A 25,518-nucleotide genomic window follows, 5' to 3' on the forward strand; every position below is an offset into this window, starting at 1 on the left:
TAAAGTAGTGAGTCAAGACAAATGGTAATAATTTGTATGTTTGCAACCCCCCACCCACCCACCTATGCTGCTGCTCTCATCATACAGTGTGGTATGAAGGCTTTCAGGTTTGATCTCTGAAAGCTGGAGGAAAAACTCCTCTGCTGATTTTTAAAGAATGAGATGAAAAACAAAAAACTATAACTTCTGTCCCAAAGAGAGCAGAAAGGTGACTCCTGGACGAGCGAGAGAAGGAATAGCGATCAGCTGCTGTGTAATATGTACGAGTGAACTCAGCGTAAGCACTGCACCGATCATCCAATCATCATCACAGACTCCACAAGCTGATCAGGATGAATTTTAAAGCAAATATAAACCACAGAGTGACAGGGGCACTTGCGCTGACTTTATACACAGAAAACGTGCATCTGTAAACACTGATGAATGATCAGGGTCAGCGTGGAACTGTTTTTTCTCCAGTAACCGAGCATCTTGTGCGCATCGGAGGGGAACTCCGCTGTGCGTGATGCTGAGAGCTGATAACTGTGAACGGCAAATACCCACCAGAGCTCCGTCTTTTATTATTTTAGACCGTGATATGATCCAACCACGAGTGTGAGTTCGTTCACATGAGAACACAGAGAGATGATTCGCTTCTGAAAGATGACTGTTCGATTCCGGGCAGCGACAAAAATGTTTGTGGCATTTTGAAAGTTTTACTTGCGTGCAAGAGCCATGTGCAATGTAGTTTACGTCTTAAACATTGGAAAAAGAAAAGATCAGAAGGCATCAGAAGGCATGGCGGCTTTTACTTTGTCATGGTGGTGTGCCACGATCCTATACATGTAGCGGAAACCCAGCTATACGCTGCGTTCTGAGAGCACTTTTTTTTTTAAATAAAGATCTAACATGAAGGGTTGAACTGAATACAAGAGAAACATGTTGGAGGCTCCACAGTCCTTAACACAGCATCCATTACATGTTGCAACGTTTTTATTTTTACATAACTACATCCCCACCCCCACAAAAATCAAACTATTTTGGAAAAGCTTTGGCGGCCCACTTGCAGTACCTTCGCGACCCACCAGGGGGCCGCGGCCCACAGATTGGGAATCACCGCCTTAAAGCATTTGTTTATTAAACAGCTCCCAGGCTTCACAGCATGTCTTTTAAAGTTAAATTGGGCAGCAGTAGCTCAGTCCACAAGGACTTGGCTTTGTAACAGGAGAGTTGCTGGTTCAAGTCTCGGCATGGACCAAGACAGGGAATTGGGCTGATAGCTGGAGAGGTGTTAGCTAAAACTCCTGAGTACTTCCAAGATGCTCTTTAGCAAGGCACCACACCACCGAACTGTTCAGTGGAGTGTGTTGTTTTGAAATTATAGATAAAAACTTAAGAGAATTAATAGCTCCTTAAAGTTTGCGACAGTGAATAAAGTTTTTCAGAATTTCAATTTGTCTGAAATGTTATTTTATCTCTCGTCTATCTTTGTTTTTGAAATAGAGCCAAAGTAAGTCAGTTTTAAATTGATTTCTTATATGTTGGATTAAAAAGGGCTGATGCTGAAATGCTTTAAAATGTTGAATATATGAGCCGAATTCAGCCTGGCCCTGGCTGATAATCAGTCTATCACTAATCTCCCCTACAGGTTAACAAACATTTGTTTAAAGACATGAAAAATGAAACTCTGGGTTTAATCTCTGTTATCTTTAAGGAAGCTCAAAGACAAATTTGACTTAAACTTTCTCTTTCACATAAGCTTCGTCAAAACAAGCAGCAAATGTTTTCAACATTAACACTAAGATCACTGCCTACAATCAAAGCCTGTGAAATCTCCACAAAATCAGGTGGACCACCACTTCACCCATGAAGCCAAATCATCCTGATGCAGGATGTTGGTGTTTGAGGTGATGTCTGAGATGAATGTGACTAGCGCAGCTGAGCAGTTAGAAACTTTGAGAGCGAACATTCAGACTTATCATCAACCCCAGAGCAGATTGATTTGACACTTTTAATCCTGTTCATTCCTGTATGCTGATAAACCTCTCTGGGTTCATCCTGTGGTGTGACAGGTTTAAACATTTCAGCCTCAGCCTGACTGGACCAAACTGAGCTGCATGTTGACAGACCTGATAAAAATGATTAAAAAAAAAAAACAAAACAAAACACAAAAACATGATTTAACAGATAAAAAGGCCAATTTTTATATTTTTTATGTAGACCAACAACAACTTCACCCAACTGACCTGTTTCAGAGTGTGAAGTACACTGTCAGGAAAACTCAGGTCTCTGTATAACTTACCCTGCAGCAGGTCAGGAGTTCAGGATACCATGGTGATCTACCAGGTAAGGAGGAAGCAACTTCTTCATCATACTATAACCAGAGTTAACCCCATGTTTCCTGGATAACCTGCTTCAGAGTTTGTTCCTCATGTCCCAAGGAAACACACACAGAAAGACCAGATCGGCCATCTGTTCATATTACTGCCTGCAGGGCAGAGTCCCCCCCTCCCACCCACACACACACACACACACACACACACACACACACACACACACACAAAGATAAAGAGTGTTGATAGGGAGTCTTGTCCCCCCTAAATGGAGCAGAGGAACAAATGTGTGATTTCATTACCTTTCCATTAATCTCTATCTGATCTGAGTCTGCAGGAATAAACCACAGCCTACGTTCCCCTCTGCCTCTTTTAACGTACTCCTGTGTGTTTGTGTGTGAGCTTTGGTATGATCTGTATCTTGGAGCCCGAGGGAACAGGTGGGCAAAGGAGCTCCACATTTTGGCCCCAAAGCGTGAAGGAATAAACCCCTACCCTAACCCTGATGGGTTGTCCAAAATTAGTAAGAAAAGGTCATGGTGATGATGAAGTTCATGACCTCTGTCTTTTCCTGGGGTCTCCTGGTGGGTGCAACATGTTCATACAGTATGCTCAGTTAACATGCTGAGGAAATGTACTCAGGTAAGAAACTGAGGCAAAAATCCTGTAACATATTTAGAAAACACTCTCTGCAAACATTCTGAATGTAGATACTCGGTAGGGATGGAACAGTTTTGGTTTGTTTTACATCTCGGTTTATGGAGAGTATGTAGCTCTGATCATACACATGTGCAACACAAGCTGAAAGATACAGCAGAACAGTTGTGGAGAAGTGTGTGTGTTGTTTACACGACGAGCAGAGAAGACAGAGTTAGAGGGAATACCTGTGGCGTTGTGTTGTTCGGCTGTCTGGGAGCTCTTTAGATTCAGTGTGAGCTGTGATGACGGCGGTAAGAAAGTGGAGGATAAAACCACAAACTAAGAGACTTTGTCGCAACATTTAATGACTTTTCAGATCCTCTGGCGAGTTTTTAAAGATGACAATTCTTGTGACTTTTCTGGAGTTTGGAGAATCTGAGGTTAGAACGTGTTTTGATCTCCTCAATGGTCAGCGTGTGTGAGTCCCTCCCTTATCCAAAACACAGACAGACAGTCCTCCTCACCCACAAGTCCTCCTTAACTACAAAGTTCATTTGTTGTTGTAAACATATTTATGATGTTGTGTTTTTCCTGTTTCCGTCTCTCCCACCTTATTTCTCTCTCCTACAGAGTCCATCACAATTACATGCTAATGGATGCTAATTATTATGCAGATTAGACAGCAGCGTCATTTAGTGACTTTTAGTGACTTCTGGGACAGACAATAGTGTAGACAAGTTTTCATGACTATACATGACAGAAGTGATTAAAAATAATCTGTTAATAGTGTATTGTTGGGGTAGATGGTAAAAATAAAGTTATTAAAAACAACAACAATGTACACTGATCTAAAAACTGTGACCATAAAACCGTGACAAGAACCAAACCATGGATGGATCATGTGAACTGTTCCATCCCTAATACTGAGGTAAAATACTGAGGGTAGATAATCAGGTTCCACACTAAGAGTAGATACTCAGGAAATATACTTAGGGTATTTAGGTACTGAGGTAACATACTTAGATAAATAAATGTTATTATGTTATAAACATAAGCACAGCCTTCATGTTATGAACATATTTATATTCTTAAACATGTTAAACACATACATAAATCTTCCACATTATAAACATTAACAAATATACATCCCTTACATGTTAGAAGATTCAATATCTTTGTCATGTCATGCACAAACATACATGTTAAGGACTGTTTTGTGTGTACTGTTTCACCTGTATTTACACTGTCAGTACCCACTCACCAGCTCACTGGAAATGTGTTTGTGTGTGTGTGAGTGTGTCAGTCTCTGATCCATCAACAGCTCAGTCCTCACTCTCCTGACATGCCATCTTCAGGCACACACACACACACGCAGGCTGTGACTGACAGAGGCCACAGGTTTGATCCTGACAGCCTGAGACGTGTCCATCAGCATGAAGACGGTCCTTTAGAGGGTCCTTCAGAAAACAGCCCATCCCCCAACCTATCACACTAAGAGGAGCAAAACACACACACACACACACACACACACACACACACACACACACACACACACACACACACACACACACACACACAAAGAACAAGAATCCAGCTGACCTCTGTCCACATCAGAAATCCTAACAAGTAACCTGTCTCTCTGCTGCTACGCCAAAGAAGAGGTTAAAGTGTTGTGGTTGGGTCAGCTGACATGACGCTGTGCTGGTTTTATGTTGAAGTAACATTAAACATGTCTGCCTCTTTCAATAATACCTCGCTGAAAGACCCGACCTGATGCTCTGAGCCCCCTGAAATTTCTCACCTTCTGCTGACATCATTTCCTCTCTAATGTCACAGGTATCTGACGTGTCTGAATGTGATCCTGACTGGTCAGAACCAGGAGTATGATCCTAATCCAGTCTGTGTGACTGAATAAATCCAGGACTTGATGAGCCCACATATTCAGACTCATATTTTCACTACTCTTCCCATCTCTCTGCCTCTTTTTTTTCTTAGGGCCTGTGGCTGTAATCAGTGGTGAGGAAGACTCTGCCAGTCCTCTTCATCATGTGAACCATGGGATCATCAGTCCCTGTACGCTGGATGGAGGAACAGATGCTGTGGTGATCGGGATGACGAGGATCCCTGTCATTGAGAACCCGCAGTACTTCAGACACGGACACAACTGTAACAAACCCACCACCTGTGAGTACACACACACACACACACACACACACCCACACACACACACACACGCAAACTTTATTTTCATGATTGTGTGTGGAGACCAGGTTTTATCAGAGATATTCTGTGAAACACAACTCTCACACCAACCTGCACTCACACCTGTATCACAACCTTCACTCTGTCTCCTAGTCTCTGCTTCCTCCTCTGCCCCACCTCCCCAAAATAAAAGCACAAAAAGGTGAAATTTAATCAAAATAAAAGGTGTGGGTCAGATGATTCGTCCTCTTGATGAATATCCCACAGACTGATTCTGTGGGATCAGATCATTGAGCTGGTCAGTCAAGCACAGTAAGATCTCCACTATATCTGCCAGGTATGTTTTTGATGCAGTTATTTCTGCTTCATCTGTCTCCCTCTCTCAGACGTCCAGCACATAAAGCGCAGAGACATCATTCTGAAGAGAGAGCTAGGAGAGGGGGCGTTTGGAAAGGTGTTCCTGGCTGAGTGTTATAACCTGAGTCCCACCAAAGACAAGATGTTGGTTGCTGTCAAGGTGAGTTCAACAAAGGCAAACTTTCATACATCCTGTGTTCACTGCAGGTCAAGTTACATTAGTATTTCTTATTTAATGATTCTGGTTCATAAGTCATAACAATCAGAGGTCCAGGTCTCAGGTTTTTTGATTATATTTCGAGATCAATCAAAAAAGTCTAAAGTCTACAGTCTAAAATCTAATTTTAATCCTTAGTTTAAATAAAGAGTGATTGTTACTGATGTCAGCTTGATTTGTTGACTTTCCCAGTTTACACTTAGTTAAAAAAAACTTTCTGGTGATAAAAGTAATAAAACTCATCAGGCTAAAGTAACCTTCACATAAATCCTGTGAGTGAAGACTAACCATCATCAAACCCAAAAGAAACATGAAGGAACTCGTCAGCTACTGGCAAGTTAATGTTAAGGTTATGTTTTGATTGTAGGAACAGTTGTCTGTAAAAAAAAGTTACACTGTAAAATAACAGTAAAATACTTGCAAACCTGCTGCAAGTACTTTACAGGTGTTATATGACAAACACTTTTTTGTTGTGATGGTGATTTGTAACTGTGAATGAAGAGGAAACACAGTGGATATAATGAAAAGAATACATTTTATTTCAAGGCGCCTTACAAACATTGTTCAAAAGAATTTCAACAAAAGTTAAAATAAGAGAAATGGATAAAGGTTTCAAAGAAATTGATTTAAAAGACAAAATGGATGGATGACAATCAGGTTGAGTAGGCGGAATAGATGGTTTTGAGGCGGGATATGAAAATAGTCAATGTGTCAATGGATGGATGTCCGGTGGGAGGGAGAGTCAGAGACAGAGAGCAGAGCAACTGAAGGCTCTGGATCCCATGGTGGACAAGCTGGCTGGGGGGATGTTGAGGCTGAGGGAGGGAAAAGATCTGAGAGTGCGGCTGGGTTTGTTAATGAGGAGGAGAGAGATGAGACCCTGCTGTACATTGAGAGGGGGCACAGGTTGTCTGTGCTCAGTTGCACAGACTGGCCCTCTGTGCTTATCTGCATGGACGGGCTCTCTGTGCTGGGCATAGGCCCATGTAGTTAATGATTTTTACAGTGCGTTTAGTGTTTATGTTGATAACTGTGATGTGTCAATGGGTTACAGTTCAGACAGCAGGTCAACGCTATGTTGCATAAACAGCTAGTCTGTGCCATTTAGAACACAGACAATCTGTACCCTCTGCACAACATCTCAAAAAACAGCAGGGTCTTATATCAACTGTGTTCCCACCTCACTCGCGGTTACAAAACACCATCACAACAAAAATTTGTATCTGAACTTACATTTTATAATTAACCTATCAATGGTTTTGTGTTAATTACACTCAAGGTTTCTGCCATGACATGAGTTGTCTCAACACAGTTCTTTTCAGCTTTGACAACTGAAAACTAATGATCTACTTTACTTGGAAATTTTAAGGAAATCAGTTTCTTAAGTTTTTTCAAGTAAAGTTAACCAATTGCATTTAACAGCGCAGAAATTACTAACTTCAGAACAGTTTTTTCATTTATACCCTTAGTCTCTGTAGCACCCTGCTCAATTTTTACACGTTTAATGTGGTCGAATCTCCTCATGTTGTGATTGGATCATTTATTGACTCCAAACATGGAGGATATAAAGAATAACCATTACAGGAGAAAGAGAGTCCTGAGTGTTGAATAGATCGAGGCTAGCATTCCCGTCTCTGTCCGTCAGACCCTGAAGGATCCCACTCTGGCAGCCAGGAAGGATTTCCAGCGTGAGGCCGAGCTGCTGACCAACCTGCAGCACGAGCACATTGTCAAGTTCTACGGCGTGTGTGTGGACGGAGACCCGCTCATCATGGTGTTTGAGTACATGAAGCACGGAGACCTCAACAAGTTCCTCAGGTCAGTCTCACCCTCTGGCCCCCCAGTTCAGTGCTGCTATCAGACGGTTGACATAATTTCAACCCCCACTGTTATCCAAACTCGAACTGTGAATTAATCAGGGCTTTAAACTGGTTAGCAGAAAGTTTTAAAAAATGGGTTTTTAATGTCCCAGAGCAGAACCAGAACATCAGAGACAATGGGAACCAGTTATTATTTATATCTAAATTGTTCTTGAAGTGTCTGTCATGGTCTAAACGCACTCACTTCCTGTGTCTTTCCCTCATGCCATGGCATGTCCGTGCTGGCCACCAGGCAGAGCAGAGAGAATTCAGTCACAACAGCACATGAAAAGCTATCAAGAAATATCCATATCCAGTACCTCCAAATCTCCCAAGCTTGTCTTAAGTACTATTGCCATGGGACAAGTTTTATGTGGGGACCTCTAACAATTTCAGAATTACCCCCGACATCAGTTTTTGGTGAGGTGCATTGGCACAGGACAAGTGAAGCCTGTAAATAACTTGTTGTTTCTCATGTTTCTAAATGAAAATGCTGCACTGATCCACTGCACTATACAGGCAGCACCTCAGTCTGCAGCTCACAGCCAGTCCATGTTCTGATAAAAGATAAAGACAGCCATAACTGGCGGCTGTCATCTGTGGAGGACCAAAACTGCCAAAATTAAAAATAAACTAAAGTGACTATAAAAAATAAATAAATATACATATATGTGTAAATGCATAAATAAAAGTAAAAATAAACACAGAAATAAATAAAAAATAAAATGGGGAAATAGAATTTAATTTCAATAGATGAGGAAATAAAAGCGCTTTGCTCTCATATTTATTTATTTATTTTTATATTTTTTTATTCATTTATTTATTTCTCGGCAGACAGTTCCAGCATGACATGCACAAGAAAGGGTTATTTAAATGAGGGGGCGGTCCTAAGTGTGTCATGGGTTGAACTGTTTGCCTATTGGTTGATCCACTAACGAGTGTATTTTATGCTGGCAGTGTCTGCCAAGAAATAGATATGTAAATATAAAAAAAAAAATACATATGAGATCAGAGTGATTTTAATGCCAATGCCAACGATTTTTAATTTTGGCATTTTTGGTTCTCCAAGGCCATAGATTGTGCATGTGAAACTTCTAGATGTGCTGAGTAAATGTAATTATCTTTAAAACTATAAAGCTATTACACCAAAGAACGGTTTCTATTTACCTCCATAAATTGGACCACCCTTAGCTCTTTTATTGATGACATATAGGTACAAAGCAAGTCTCCTTCCATCTTTTGTCCATCCAAAGTGCTGTAAAACTTTCGTTTTGAGCAGAAAGTGATCAGAGAAAGCTGCAGAGACCACTTAAAAAAAAATATTACCACCCAAAATTACAGGGCTGCATGCTGAATTGGACTGGATTAGTACATTTTGATTTATTTCACTGGTTCGAGAACTTGAAATTAGGGTTGAACCCAAAACTGATAACGTTAGAATACTGTTTCAGTATGAAACAAACCAATTGGGAAAAAATTCTGCTTCAAAGCCCTGGAGTTACCCCTCTGTTTTGTCACCCCAAATATTGTTTAACCTTCACTTTTAATCAAACCACTACTGTTATTCTAACTTTTACCTTTACTTAACCCAGCACATTATGTGATCATCAGTATTATTTAACAGATGTCTTCTAGTCTCCTCAGAGGGTTTGACTTGTCCATGTTGTATGTCACCTTCAACATGCAGACTTGTTGTTTCTGTAGAGGTGAAATAACATTCTGCATATACTTTTATCTTTAACAAGTGTGTACGGTCCCTTTGACGACAGGTGTATTATTTTTAACATTATTCATCCTTATGTCTAAGAGGAGAGGACTGTGAGAGGAGAGCTTGGTATAATCATCGTGGTATGTGTTTGTCAGACGGATGCTTTCAGATTTAATCAGATGAATCTAATTTACTCTGAGAGAAAGAGAAGCTTCATGTTTAATGAAATGAGGAGCTCTGCTCACGCCATTACCGCTCAACACACACTCAGAGTGCTCTGCGTGTCAGGGAATTCACCATTAGGTGTACATTTGCTCAGGTATGTCTACAGAAATATGATTACAGCCTTGTTAAAAATATATTTTGCTCTCCATCTAAAAATAAGAACCGTCAGTTTTGATGCTTTTGGTGGAAAAGAAAAAACAGAGAATGAGAAAAAAATAGCTAAATTGATTATGTTGGGTGGTTGGATGGATACTCTTCTAACAAAACTGGACATTTAACATGGAGCTCTATGAGGACCAATGCACTCTGGAGACTGACTCAAGTGGTCACTTAGGGAACTGCAATTTTCATAGTGAAACATAAAAGATCTTTTAGAGGACAGTGTATGATCCCATCCCAAAGCTTGAAGTTTTGTTCGATTTAGATAGTGATGAGTGTAATGGTTCTATTTTTTAGAGGAAAAATAGATTGATGAGCAGTACCACGCATAATCTAGAGAACAAGGGTTTATATTAAGGGACAGAGAAACAGAGGATTCGTGTAAGAGATAAATCCCCTCTGGTTTTTGCATACTAAGCTGAAGTCATGCATGACAAGCACTTATTACCAAACATATGAACTGAAAAAGACAACAGAGGAACACAGCAGCTGAAACACAACATAATCATCTTAAAAAGAAAAAAAGAAAGTGTTGTATGAAGTGAATGAACAGTATCTAATCTGCAGAGGACAAACTTTTTGCAGCTCCATCTGCAGCTCCATCTGCACCTCTGTCTGCGCTTTCACCTGGTGCTCTGTCTGCATGCCCCTATTCCATTCTGTCTGCATCTCAGTCTGTATCTGCAGCTTAATCTGCATCTCAACCTTCAGCTCTGTCTGCATCTTCACCTGCAGCTCTGCCTGCATCTCCCCCTACTTCTTTATCTGCAGCTATGTCTGCTTCTCCACCTGCAGATACACCTGCAGCTGTAGCTGCAGCTCTGTTTTTATCTCCACCTGCAGCTCTGCCTACATTTCCATCTGCATTTCAGTCTGTAACTCCTGTAGCTTTACCTGCATATCAAACTGTTTTTGTGACTTCACTTCCATCTGCAGCTCTTTCTACAGCTCCACCTGCAGCTTAATCTGCAGCTCCATATACTTTTTTCAAGGTTCAAGGTTCAAGGTGTCTTTATTGTCCCCATGGGACAAATTTCTCCACAGTCAGCAGTACAACACACACAGTCACAGCAACATCTCACACAGAGGACAATAATAAATAGAATACAAAAAACAGAGTGGTAAGTCACTTATTAAGAAGACCTATGGCAACAGGGACAAAAGAATGCTTAAGTCTGTTAGCCCGGCATCTTGGCAGGATGTACCTGCGGCCTGATGGAAGCAGCACAAACTCACTAACCAAGGGGTGGCTCTGGTCAGTGAGGAGTGGGCGGGCTTTACTTAGGGTCCTGAGCTTGTGCACATCAGAGAGATCGTTTAGGTCAGTACCTGCATTTTTGCTGCACACTCTCACTATGCCCTGCAGTCTGTTTTTGTTCTTGAGGGACAGCAAGCTATACCAACAAATAAAAGAAAAGGTCAGAACAGACTCAAGAAAACAGGAATAAAACATTTTCATGAAAGTGCTGTCAACATTACATTCCGCAATTTCCTCAGAAAATACATGCGCTGATGTGCCTTCTTACAAACAACATCAACATGGAAATCAAAGGACAGCTTGTCATCGATGTTAGTGCCAAGATATTTGTAGTTATGGACCAGCTCGACGGCTTGATCCTCAATAACAAGGGAAGGGATAACCGACAGTTTTTTGTTATCTACAGCTCTGTCTGCAGCTCTATCTGCAGCTTTATCAGCTTTTTATTGCTTTTTGAACCTGCAGGTGCATCTGCAGCTTTTTTCTACATCTCTTACTGCTGTTCTGCCTGCTTCTTTCCTGCTTACAGTTCTCTTTGCATCCCTATCTGCAGATCCATCATCAGCTCTACTTACAACTCTGCCTACAGCTCTTTCCACAGCTTGATCAGTTCGTTTTTTTACCTGTAGCTCTGCCTTACGCTTTGTAGCTCCTTCTGCTTTTACCTGCAGCTCTACCTGCAGATCAGCGTACTCTTTTTCTCTCTCTTTACCTCCTGTTCATCCTCTCTGGACTTCACACACTAATAACTGTCTGTCCATCTGTCTGTCGGTCTGTCTGTCTGTCTGTCTGTCAGTCTGTATGTTAAACTGCTTTTTGAGGTAATGAGCTGCTTTATGTCTGATTTGATCTGATTTGCTCCCATGATGCTTTGCTCTACAAACGTAACATTAGTGCTCAAACTACTGCCAGAAAGTGAGGCCTATTTGACTGTGTGTGTGTGTGTGTGTGTGTGTGTGTGTGTGTGTGTGTGTGTGTGTGTGTGCGTGTGTGTGTGTGTGTGTGTGTGTGTGTCCGTCTGTGTGTTATAGAGTGTGTGTGTGTGCCTTGGATGCTAATTTCAGCTCGGTAATTGTGTTTCCATTAAAGTGCTGCCATCAATTCTTCCAGGACATGATGCTAATTAAGCTGACAACTATTACCCTCCAAACACACACAGACACACACACACTCCTGATTAGTGACTGTGTGTTCCGCTCTGACAGTGTGTGTCTCCATCCTCAGAGCCCACGGTCCAGATGCCATGATCCTGGTGGACGGGCAGCCTCTGCAGACCAACGGGGAGCTGGGTCTGTCTCAGATGCTTCACATTGCCAGTCAGATCGCAGCGGGGATGATCTACCTGGCATCTCAGCACTTTGTACACCGTGATCTGGCCACCAGGAACTGTCTGGTGGGGAACGGGCTGCTGGTGAAGATCGGGGACTTTGGGATGTCCAGAGACATTTACAGCACTGACTACTATAGGGTAAGGAGACAGGACACACCTTGATCCAGTCGTTCACCATGAAGGGGAAAGAAATTCTCCGTAAGAAGTCGAGTCATTTAGGGATCTGGGTGTTTGATTCAGTTTTTATGATCAGTGGAGGTCTTTCTAAGACTGGATGAGTAACACAGCCAGTTCAGGTCACGATCTGATTCTCACCATCAGGACTCGGTCGCACCACTGAGGGCTGAGAAAAACCTTCTGTTCTCTCTCAGTAGGTCCAAGGACACTGACTTCAGTTTTTTCATTAAGAGAATTCTACTTATACAGTTTTAATCATAGAAAGTAGCTTGTTTAGTTAGACTGGTTTCTTCAGCTTCATTGATGGATACATATCACTGTGACCATAAAGCAAACCTTCAATCAAGAGTTTGACTTTACATCACATTCAGGGCACAACATGCTCATTTTACATTCTGCATTCTTTGTGTGTATGTTCAGGTGGGGGGTCACACCATGCTGCCTATTCGTTGGATGCCTCCAGAGAGCATCATGTACAGGAAGTTCACCACAGAGAGTGACGTGTGGAGCTTTGGAGTCATCCTGTGGGAGATCTTCACCTACGGCAAACAGCCATGGTTCCAGCTCGCCAACAACGAGGTTCAGTATTCAATATACATACATATATACACTCACCGGCCACTTTATTAGGCACACCTGTCAAACTGCTTGTTAACGCAATTTCTAATCAGCCAATCACATGGCAGCAACTCAATGCATTTAGGCATGTAGACAGAGACAGGGTTAAGACGATCTGCTGCAGTTCAAACCAAGCATCAGAATGGGGAAGAAAGGTGATTTAAGAGACCTTGAACGTGGCATGGTTGTTGGTGCCAGACAGGCTGGTCTGAGTATTTCAGAAACTGCTGATCTACTGGGATTTTAACCCACAACCATCTCTAGGGTTTACAGAGAATGGTCCCAAAAAGAGAAAATATCCAGTGAGCAGCAGTTCTGTGGGCCAAAATGCCTTGTTGATGCCAGAGGTCAGAGGAGAATGGACAGACTGGTTGGAGCTGATAGAAAGGCAACAGTAACTCAAATAACCACTGGTTACAACCGAGGTCTGCAGAAGAGCATCTCTGAACGCACAACACGTCCAACCTTGAGGCAGATGGGCTACAGCAGCAGAAGACCACACCGGATGACCCTCCTGTCAGCTAAGAACAGGAAACTGAGGCTACAATTCACACAGCAACACCAAAACTGGACAATAGAAGATTGGAAAAACGTTGCCTGGTCTGATGAGTCTGGATTTCTGCTCCACATTCAGATGGTAGGGTCAGAATTTGGCGTCAACAACATAAAAGCATGGATCCATCCTGCCTTGTATCAACGGTTTAAGCTGCTGCTGGTGGTGTCATGGTGTGGGGGATATTTTCTTGGTTCACTTTGGGCCCCTTAGTACCAACTGAGCCTGGTTTCAAGTCCACAGCCTACCTGAGTATTGTTGCTGACCATGTCCATCCCTTTATGAGCACAGTGTACCCATCTTCTGATGGCTACTTCCAGCAGGATAACGCTCCATGTCATAAAGCTGGAATCATCTCAGACTGGTTTCTTCAACATGACAATGAGTTCCCTGTACTCAAATGTCCTCCACAGTCCCCAGATCTCAATCCAATAGAGCACCTTTGGGATGTGGTGGAACGGGAGATTCTCATCATGGATGTTCAGCCGACAAATCTGTAGCAACTGTGTGATGCTATCATGTCAATATGGTTCAAACTCTCTGAGGAATGATTCCAGCACCTTGTTTAATCTATGCCACCAAGGATTAAGGCAGTTCTAAAGACAAAAGAGGGTCCAATTTTGGTTATCAGTCTTTTTCTGAAGATTGGTCTTGAAAAGAGGGGGGTCATCTCATAATCAAGGTCGTCCTATATCAGGGTCAATATAGTACTTTTTTACGCAGTATCAGATTTTTTTTTATGAGATACATTGTTTTACATCAAATGACTTGTCAGTTTCACCAACTGACCACGTCTTTCACCTAATTATTTCTCCACAATATTAGTTAATGTCACAGTAGTTAAAGTGACAAACTTGACACACTTAAAGTTTTCAAGTTGAGTGTATGAATGCAAGACATCAATTGACTTTCAGTTTTTCAAAATATAAAATAGAAAAGTTGTCTTCAATCAAATAGTTTTGCCTTAATTTGTCCTTTGAGTTTAAGTAATATTGTGTGTTTTACATAAACATTATCTCTGTTTGTTTCTTTGTTAACTGTGAAGAATATTGCAATAAGTCACAATATTGTCACATCCTGATAGATCATAGTACCATCATGTTGAGACCCAAGTGTTGTCATGTGGATCGTATCACAAGCTTCTTGCCAATACTTGCCCCTAACGTGGTGTTAATCCATGTGTGTCCTCAGGTGATCGAGTGCATTACTCAGGGCCGGGTCCTGGAGCGCCCCAGACTGTGTCCCAAAGAAGTCTATGACATGATGCTGGGCTGCTGGCAGAGAGAGCCACAGCAACGCCTCAACATCAAGGACATTCAAAAGATGCTGTTCACCTTGATGAAGGCCACACCTGTCTACCTGGACATCCTGGGATAGGGTCGACTCACGGGTCTACCTGGACTCACTGAGACAGGGACTTTGGAGTATGGGGTGAATGTCTTTCAGGTCTGACTGGATGGAGGAATGGTTTAACTGGATCTAAAGAGAGCAGATTAGTCTGGACTCAAACAGCATCAGAAACAGACTGTTCTCTGTAACTGGATTAGCACCGAGCCCGACTGCATCGTGAATGTCATTAGCCTGAACTGAATAAGAGTGAACTGGATTAGCCTGAACTGAATAAGAGTGAACTGGATTAGCCTGAACTGAATGAGAGTGAACTGGATTAGCATATTTACTCTGCATTAGATCCCATCATAAACAGAGAAGTGTCTGTAGGTTTAGGGTCTTGACTGGTTCAGTTTTGCCTGTTGGACAAAGAGATAGGATCAGACTCTGAACTAAATTGAACTGGACTGAGCTGGATCAACCTGATAGTACTGGTTCGGTTTGGTACCAGCGTTTCCTAACCTATGCATCTTCATTTCACCCTGACCCAGTGCAGAGCTGGTTCAGGATCAGTCCTGGTAGAGTGTGATCCAGCCCGTTAGATGTAGGCAGGGTGAAGCTGTACTTAGTACCAATCTCTTACCATACTGACCCTTCCTCTTGTGTTTCTGGTGAGTCAGGACTTGGTTTGGTGTCAGTAAAGGTTTTGATTATCCTGAATCATTTCACCTTTCTGGCCTCTCCTGAACTTGTCATCACTCTGCAAACCTTCCCAGGTATCAACCATGCGAGCACAGGTTCGGATGGCCCCGTGTGTAGACTTATATAGTGAGGTTAATGAACAGGTAGGTGCTCACCTGTAGCCAAGTTTCCTTACGTGGACCATGATTGTATTGATGTGGAAGACTCTGGATCGGAGTTTGAACATGGGAGTTTGTCCCAGAGTCAGGGTTTTCAGCAGAATCAGATGCAGCCCAGGAAAACTGTACCCTATTACCCTTCTCACAGTGGTCATAGGTTCAACTCCAACTGGTTCACTCCTAGTCATCACCCACACGTTCACCCACATTTTTTTCCAGGTGTCCTGTTTGTATGGTTGTTAGCACCACCACCCTACTGTCTCACCTGCCCCAGTGTGCAGACCAAGCTGCAAGTGTGTCTGCCCCTGAACCTGCCTGTGCTCCTGTATCTGAGAACCAGGGCTTTCCTGACACAGACGTGTGAGGAGGCCAACCCACTGAGACTCAAACAAACACTGCAGACAGGGTTTATACAGTTAGTGAACAGGCGGGTCGGACTGAGCATGACCATGACTTTCTGGTTACATGACCTCTAGCATCCTGTGTGCTATTAATATTCATGCGCTGTCAACTTCACCCCTTCATTCATGAGGTTTTCATCCGTCTGTCATTGTCTCACCTTGTGCCCCTGAGCTTAGGTGAGTTCAAACCCTGTGGTACTGAGCTCAGATGTGTCCATAGCCTGTGGTCTTGAGCTCAGTTGAGTCTAGACCCTAGGGTCGTGAGCTCAGGTTAGACCAGAGCCTGTAGTCCTGAGCTCAGGTTCATCCAGACCTGGGGGTCCTGAGCTAAGGTTAGCCCAGAGCTCTTGGTCCTGAGCCTGAAATCTGAAGCCTGAGAGACCGTTTGTGGCCAAACAGACGGACCTAAGTGCCTCCTTCTTTCTAAACACAGGAACTCCTAACAAGTCTTTTAGATAAGAGCACTTTGACGTGTTGTTTACCTGCGTACAGACCTACACTGGCTGTAAACCTCCCTCCTTACAAACAAACGTTCAACACTCGATGCACTAGAAACATTAAAGTATGAAAAAGAAACAGAAAAATACTGTGGAAAAAAATGAACAAAAAGATTTTTTACTGTTTCAACTTGTCTAGAAGGTCAGAGTTCCTGAAGAAAAGTATTTGTTTCTTAGATTTAAAAAATACTCTATATTTTTATTTATTTTTATTTGTAAACAAAAAGTGGACCTCTGCCATGCTCCAAAGCCATCAGAAGAAGAGAAGTGCTTCTGCGAGGGGATACACCTGGGTCACGCCTGGACCAGGTGTGAAACTGGAAATGGTCTGTGTAAGACAGCTTCATGGACACAGAAAGAGAACAGTGAGTCATCTAGATGAACCAACAGCGACCAGTGTTTCCTTATGATGAATGTACATACTGTAAATCTCTGTGTCTGACAGCTTTAATTTATTCATAGATTCAGTTCCTGGTGATGTAAAGTTGTGAGTGACACAGCAAGATGCTGTAACCATCTTGTCTTTAAAGTGTTGGGATTTCCTTTGATCATTTGAAACCTCTGAGTGTTTTAAATAACCTCCATCCAACTGTCTGCCACCTTTAACAACTGGGAGTCTGAAGATTAACATCTGAGGGTCTTAGGTTAAAAACCTAATAGTCTATAGATTAATCCCCTATTGGTCTTGTGTTTGACTAGTGGTTGTCTTTAATTGAATTGGTCTTCAGTTACACACCTGATGGTTGGTTTAAGACCTGATAGTCTTAAGTTCAACACCTGATGGTCTTAGGTTTAAATCCTGATAGTCTAGAGTTTGACACCTCATGGTTTTTAGTTTAACACCTGATATGCTTCAGTTTAAAAACCTGATGGTCTTTGGTTCAAGACCTGATGGTCTTCAGTTGGACACCTGATGGTCTTAAGTTTAACACCCAATGGTTTCTTGTTCAACATCTGATGGTCTATTTAACATCTGATGGTTCTTAGAGTAACACCTCGTTGTCTTTAGTTAAACACCTGATGTTTTTCAGTTTAAACACCAAACGGTCTTAAGTTCGAGACCTGATGGTCTTTTGTTCAAAACCTCATGGTTTTCAGTTTAACACCTGACGATCTAGAGTTTGACACGTAATGGTCTTTAATTGAACACCTAATGGTCTTAGGTTTAAGACTTGATGGTCTTTTGTTCAAAACCTGATGGTTTTTAGTTTAACACCTGATCGTTTTTTAGTCAAACACCCAATGGTCTTCAGTTTGACACCTGATGGTTTTTAGATTAGCACCTGATGTTCTTAAGGATGATGTTTCCCTAATAGTCTAAAGTTTAATACCTGATGGTCTAGAGTTTGACACCTGATGGTCTTTGGTTTAATACCTGATGGTCTTTAGTTCAACGCCTGATGGTCTTCAGTTTAAGGCGTGATTAATTTTGGTTTTACACCTGGTGCAACGGGAGGACAAAGAATATGTCCCTGTGGGACCCATACCTGTCTCAACATGTCTGTCTTTCAGATTGGACACACTGTAGGCAGATTACCTGAGTCTCTTAGTCCAGGAACTTTGTTTTGTCCAAACTTGTGACTGTCTTCAGCACCTTTGGGTTAAAATAACTCAACAGCTGGTTTTTACCTTCCTCAAACTTTGGGTCGAATTCAAAGCAGGATTAAACCAAAGCTGACACAGGTAAACATCATCCTGTTCTCACCTGTTGGTGGACTGAGGTTGATTGAAAATAGATGTATGGTAAGTCAGAAAGTCAGATGAAAACACGTCTGAGGTTATTTGAAGCTCAGGTGTTAGTTTCTCTTTGTATGTCATACAGTGTGGATAAACTTAAACATCTTTACAGCTTTTTTGCCACATGCACAAGCATCGATGGTCAGGGTTATTTACAGGATCTCCTCTGTCCTGTGTGAACCTCTCAGCTTCATGTCTGTCAGACTAGAATGTAAAAACACATCTCTGTGTTTCCTTCTATCTGTGAGCGTTTGTTTCTGACCATCCTCCTGAAGCGGCTCCATCAACATCTACATCTCCTGACAGACGTCAAACTGTGTCCACCATTTGACAGTCTGTGCTGACTTTCCTCTAACCCATCCTCCTTATCTCAAGCAGCAGACTGTTTTTAAAGTTTTGGGTTCTGATTTACTTTAAATTTGGGCTTGAAATTCTTAAGTGAGGACACCTGAACCAAACATATTCAGCCTGCTGCTGTGATACTGCAGAGACACCAGGAGGACTGAGTCAGAAACACGGTCACAGAGTGAAACACACAGAGCTGTGCTGAATGTCCTGATCACAGCCTTAACCTTTACACTCTGCTGAAAACTACGCTTCACATTTATACTTTTATATGCTACAGTTTCTACTTTAACCATTACTGTCCCTTTACATGAGCCTGTCTGTTTCCCTGTCAACATATTTATATAACCTTTCTCATGTAGTCCCTCCCTCACCTGCATCATGATTATTCATCCCAATATATCTGAATGTGCCCAACAGCATTACTCACTCATTACCTGCTCTCTCTGGCGTCTTTTGTATCTGTCTCCATACAGTCATGTAATCCTCTGTAATGGATCATTTAATCTTATAGTCTGTTTTTTCAGAGAGCTGTGGTGATTTTTGGGAGGCTCTGTGTGATTCTGACTCATTAAAGTTTCCTCATGTTTGAGACGTCTTGTCCTTTGTCTTCTGTCTTTTATTTGAACTCTCTAATGAAATCTGTTTGGCAACTAAACTAGTGCTAAACTAATAAATGAGCACAATACCTACAATCCCTTCATTAAACTGATATTTTGGCAACATGAGCTCCAAAACTGACCTACTGAGCTCTGAGTCTGACCCAGCAGTGTGCTCTATGTGCCCCCTACAGACTGAGACCCACTCTACTGAGGGTCTGATGCTTATTTTTAGAGCCTCATTCCAAAATAGAATAAATTCAGTTTTCCTCAAAATCAGACACACAACACTCCATAATAAATTAATTTTTGCAAATTTATTAAAAATAAAAAAACAACATTACATGACAGTAAGTTTTCACTCCCTTTACCATGAGGCTCTGAAGGGAGCACAGGTTCATCCTGTTTCCACTGATCATTCTTGAGATGTTACTACAGCTTCAATGGAGTCCACCTGTGGTAAGGTCAGTTTATTTGACGTGATTTGTAAAGGCACACATCTGTATATGTAAGGTCCCAAGGGTGGATGTCAGAGCACAAACCAAGCATGAAGTCAAAGGAACTGTCTGTAGACTTCCAAAACAGGACTGTCTTGAAGCACAAAACTAGAGAAGGGTCCAGAAACATTCCTGCATCTTCAAAGAGGAAAACCTTCAAGGAAAAACCATCTCTGCAGCAATCCACCAATCAGGCCTGCACAGAAGAGTGGCCGGACAGTCACCTAAAATCACCTGAAGGACTCTCAGACCATGACAAAGAAAATTCTTTAGCCTCTTTCTGTATAAGTCGGCTTGAAGCCCAATGGGTGCCATACCCTACCCCTATCAATCCATTGGACACCATGATTGACCTGCCTGTCTACTAGAGACAATGGTCTGTATTCACATCTTATGGGTACCAGAGCGAATATATATCTCTAAATGAGGACGGGGATCAATCTGCCCGTCAACTGTAGACCAGGGTGTGTATACCAATTACATGTGGACCATGGTCGGTATATCTGTCTGAAGGGGAGGTCATGGTCTGTATGTCAGCCTATGGGGACCATGGTCTGTATGTCAGAACAATGGGGACCATGGTCTGTATATCAGTCTAATAGAAACCATGGTCTGTATGTCAGTCCGATGGGGACCATGGTCTGTATGTCAGTGCATCAGGAACCATGGTCTGTAAATCAGTCTAATGGGGACCGTTAGACTGATATGTCAGTCCAATGGGGCCCATAGTCTTTATATCAGTCCAATGGGGACCATGGTCTGTGTATCAGTCTATTGAGGACCATGGTGTGTATATCAGTCCAATGGTGCCCATAGTCTGTGTATCAGTCTAATGGGGACTATGGTCTGTATATACTTCTCATGGGGACCATGGTCTGTATGTCAGTCCAATGGGGACCATGGTTTGTGTATCAGTCTAATGGGGACCATGGTCTGTATGTCAGTTCAATGGGGACCATGGTCTGTATGTCAGTCCAATGGGAACCATGGTCTGTTTATACATCTCATGGGGACCATGGCCTGTATGTCAGTCTAATGGGGACCATGGTCTGTGTATCAGTCTATTGAGGACCATGGTGTGTATATCAGTCCAATGGGGACCATGGTATTGGTGTTGCCTGTGGTCTGTCTATCTGTCTAACTTTGTCTTTAATCTGTTACATACCTTACTGTGGTAATTGTTTTTATGGTTTAAAGAGGAAACTAAAATACATTTGTGAATCTTTAAACCAGATGGAGTGTGTTTACCGCTTCAGTAAGCTATACTTGGTTTTGGATTAAAGAGGAGATCTGATAGATGCTGCTGAGTCCCTGAGGCTGACAATAAACAGTGGCAAAGCTGATGTCTTGTTTTATTTTCAGAAACTTAAAAAAACAACCTGGTGGTAAGGCTGACATCAAAACATGTGATTAGTGCCAGTGATCTCCAGGCACCAGTGCTGCTCATCTGTAACGCATGGTACTGATACACATGTGTAAAAATTTAGTATGGTTAAATGGATGTGGTATGGCTTGTTAGGTGCATAAGGTTCAAACTTTTTCTTGCAGTACTTAACTATCCAATAAGCATCAAAAAATATACAAGTGTTTGAATTCATGTTCACTGAGTCTACGGTCTGTTCAACAGAACAATCAGGTTTTTATGTTTTAGGGTTTGCAAAGACTGAACAATGGTGCCAAGGTGTGTGTGTGTGTGTGTGTGTGTGTGTGTGTGTGTGTGTGTGTGTGTGTGTGTGTGTGTGTGTGTGTGTGTGTGTGTGTGTGTGTCTATCTGTGTGTGTGTGTGTGTGTGTGTGTGTGTGTGTGTGTGTGTGTGTGTGTGTGTGTGTGTGTGTGTGTGTGTGTGTGTGTGTCTGTGTGTGTGTGTGTGTGTGTGTGTGTGTGTCTATCTGTGTGTATCTATCTGTGTGTGTGTGTGTGTGTGTGTGTGTGTGTGTGTGTGTGTGTGTGTGTGTGTGTGTGTGTGTGTGTGTGTGTGTGTGTGTGTGTGTCTTTGCATTTAGCTCAGTGTCAGTGAGGTGACTTCTGGGAAATGAATCTCTGTCACAGTGGACAGACCAATTTGTTAGGAACACAGCACTGTGTGTGTGTGTTTGTGTGTGTGTGTGTGTGTGTTTACCTGATGCTTTTTCACAAAAACAGAAGACCTGTGTGTCTATGACCCAGCTGTGTCCTCAGGAGCTGTGAGTTTGACCATTTTATACTGCTTCAATGGCATGAACTCACGGTTATAGAATTCTAACAGCCACAGTGTTATATTATCACAAAAAAGTAGGATTTTTCATGCTAAGCTGTGTTGTTCTGTTTCTTTCATTACCATGAGTGAGGAGGGAAAACATTACATATAAGACCCTGCTGAACATGGAGTGGTTGTGAAGGGTCATTGGCTGTCTGTGCTCTACGTAGTACAGACCTATTGTCCTAAAAAAAAGTATGATTTGAAAAAAAACAAATTACCAAGCACATGGGACTTAAAATTATGATGTTAGTCCAACAAAAAAAAACAGTTATTTGAAGAAACTGTTTGTGTGTGACCAATTGAGACAGTTTTATGAAGTAGGACCAACAGTTTGTTTTTACAGTGCAGTGTAGTTTAAGTCCAACACTTTAAACAATCAAGCTGATCTTCCTTAAACCTTTTATTAAGACCAGTGTTTCTCAATCCTGGTCCTGGGGACCCCCTGCCCTGCATGTTTTTTTTTTATGTTCCCGACTCCAACACACCTGATTCAAATGATCAGCTCATCATCAAGCTCTACTCGAGCCTGATAACGAGCCAGATAACGAGCCATTCATTTGAATCAGGTGTGCTGGAGTCGGGTCCAAAACATGCAGGGCAGGGGGTCCCCAGGACCAGGATTGAGAAACACTGATGTAGACGACTCAATTCATTTGAATGAAATCATTTGCTCTAATTTTAAAACAGAGCAGTTCTTGGCAAAAACTTTGGTTTCATTTTGATTGAATTAAAAATTATAAAAGGCCCACTCGTAATTTTTAATGAAACTCAACTGAGAAGATTTTGCTGACAAACTACTTCTGGGTCAATGGTGCAGATCGAAAGACAGGTTATTGTAAAACAAATACTTATTGCAACCATGAGTGAGGAGTGTTTAAAGTAAAACTGTGTGGCGTTATTTTCCATCAACACTGCAAAGTAACTCCCAGCACAGAGTTAAATACCTAAGAATTTAACACTTAACTCTGATCTGGCCCAACACTGGAAGTTTAATACAGGGGGGATTTATTGTGTAGAGAAAAAAAAAACGTAAGTATTTCCTGAAAATCAGACGTAAGCAGCTGGAACTGAAATCTGAGGCCCCTCCCTGAGCTGCTGCCTCCTCAAGTCTACAGGAGGGAGCTGATCAAGATCCTCTGTGACAACACCCTCAGGAGGTTTCCAGGAGCATCCAACAATGACCCTGACCTGAACTCCAGACTCAGGCCCAGGACCCAAGACCCTTGGGGCACATCTTTCCCATCTGTCACTGTAGCATCACAGAGAAGCTGAGGAGACCGTCTTCTTCTGAGACCCAATGTCCTCCCACACATCATGTCACAAAGCAGAGCCTCCAACCAGTCTGCAATGTCCCCACTCTCCCACACACACATACACACACACACACACACACACACACACACACACACACACACACACACACACCAAATCAATGCTACGTGTGAACCCCTGACCCTGACTGTGTAGAGTTACTGACTTACTGACCAAACACACACGCATAGTGCACTGTGCGACCCTTCAGTGTAGAGTTCCATAGTGTGTGTGTGTGTGTGTGTGTGTGTGTGTGTGTGTGTGTGTGTGTGTGTGTGTGTGTGTGTGTGTGTGTGTGTGTGTGTGTGTGGACATGGCCCTGCAGAGACAGGGAGCAGCACCGAGTCCTCCAGGTTAGTCTCATGAATATTTGAAGACAGACAAGAAGCGACCGCAGAGACTCAGGACGCTGTTCCCAGCCAGCGACGGGGACGGCTACATAACTTTCTGCCTCAGCTGGAGCTGCTGCAGAGGCTGACACACTCTGCACGTCCAGGTTGTGTGTGTGAGAGAGAGAGTGTGTGGTATCTGTCTGATGGTCTCTCCTCTGTGGTGTCTCTGAGCAGATCAGCTTCCTCTCTGGGGTCAGTGTGTAAGTTTCTATTGTTTCAGTCAGATCACTTACACTCACATCGTAAACAGACAGAGGAAAACTAACTTTGGAGGAGGACACACTCTGCTGGAAGCAGGTTTTTTGGATGAAGAGTAACACCTTATACACATGTAGCTGGGTATTCTTAAAAACCAATGTCCCCCCTTATGTGGCAGTGTTATTTTTTTAGCCTAAAGTCCCATGCCAGCCAATCAGAATGAACCCTCATCATTCAACCAGAGTTTCCCAAAATCTGCACTTTGGTTGGGGTTTTCAAAAAACACTATTCAGTGATGTAAAACTGTAGTTTGGAGTGTATGACAGGCCTCAACATATCACAATACATGCGGTTTACCACATACCCAGCTACGTGTGGACAAAGCTTTGGGCTCCTGCCTACATTGGTCCAGACCAAGAGGGGCCAAGGGGAAGGCAACCTAGGGCTACACCATCACCCCGATGCTCGCTGGCCGCTGTAGGAAGAGAGACTGTTCATTCACTTCCAAACAAAGCACATTTTTACAAACTGATGATAAAGCGATGTCAGATTAGAGCGACACATTCACCACGATGTACCCCATCACATGAGTAATGAGACTGCTAAATCATGAAAAGATAATATTTAGCAAGTGATTTCAAATTAAAACCAACAGTTCAAAACATGGCTAATATTAATGAAGTAGCAAAGGATTGGATATCTGATAAAATAATATCAATATCATGGGAAATTTTTAATACCCCTTGGTTTCAAGTGAGGTTCTGGTTTGTCTCTGTTTCAAGGGCTGTGTAGCCCTTTCCTTTGCCCTTCCACTTGACCTCGAACTCAACTCAACTCAACTCAAACTTTATTTATGGAGCATATTTAAAACAACCAAAGTTGACCAAAGTGCTGTGCAAACACAAACAACACATATGGCTTAAAATATCTAAAACATAAGCAAAAGTCTGTATTCATTAAAATACATTAAAACACATTAAAATTTAAAAAAAAAAAAGAAAGAAAAAGAAAAACTAACTAAGATGTGCACTCAACTTTGATTAAAAGCCAGGGAGAAGAGGTGAGTCTTTGAAAATTATTTAAAAACCTCAACTGAGCTGATATGCTCAGGCAGACTGTTCCAGAGCCGAGGAGCAGCCGCCATGAAGGCCCAGTCACCTTTAGTTTTAAGTTTTGTTTTTGGGGGGACCAATAGCACCTGCTCCAAGGATCTCAATGTCCTGGCCGGGACATAGAGATCCAGAAGCTCAGTCAGGTACTGGGGGGCTAGGCAATTAAGACCTTTAAAAACAAGCAATAAAATTTTCAAATCAATTCTAAAAGCAACTGGTAGCCAGTGCAAGGAAGCCAGGACAGGAGATATATGGTCAAATTTGTGCTTTCCAGTGAGGAGACTGGCAGCTGCATTCTGCACCAGCTGCTGGCGGTGCAGGAGGGACTGGTCTAGGCCAGAATAAAGTGAATTGCAGTAATCCAACTTTGAACTGATTAAAGCATGG

At 42.3% G+C, this 25,518-nt stretch overlaps 1 protein-coding gene across 2 annotated transcripts in view; it reads left to right on the forward strand.

Annotated features, from left to right (window-relative positions):
• LOC141796446 (NT-3 growth factor receptor-like) overlaps positions 1–19,368 on the forward strand; it is a 43,581-nt gene extending 24,213 nt beyond the window's left edge. For both annotated transcript variants that reach the window (XM_074677562.1, XM_074677563.1), the window contains exons 13-18: positions 4,947–5,135; positions 5,540–5,670; positions 7,373–7,545; positions 12,161–12,404; positions 12,864–13,022; positions 14,806–19,368. In XM_074677562.1, the coding sequence (XP_074533663.1) occupies positions 4,947–5,135; positions 5,540–5,670; positions 7,373–7,545; positions 12,161–12,404; positions 12,864–13,022; positions 14,806–14,991 (1,082 nt within the window). In that variant the 3' untranslated portion in view covers positions 14,992–19,368. The remainder of the gene's footprint in view (positions 1–4,946; positions 5,136–5,539; positions 5,671–7,372; positions 7,546–12,160; positions 12,405–12,863; positions 13,023–14,805) is intronic.
• The last annotated feature ends 6,150 nt before the right edge of the window (positions 19,369–25,518 follow it).

This window comes from Halichoeres trimaculatus, unplaced genomic scaffold (assembly GCF_033239565.1).
Source record: "Halichoeres trimaculatus isolate MK-OKI-2021-1 unplaced genomic scaffold, fHalTri1.1 fHalTri1_scaffold_10, whole genome shotgun sequence".
Lineage (NCBI taxonomy): Eukaryota > Metazoa > Chordata > Actinopteri > Labriformes > Labridae > Halichoeres > Halichoeres trimaculatus.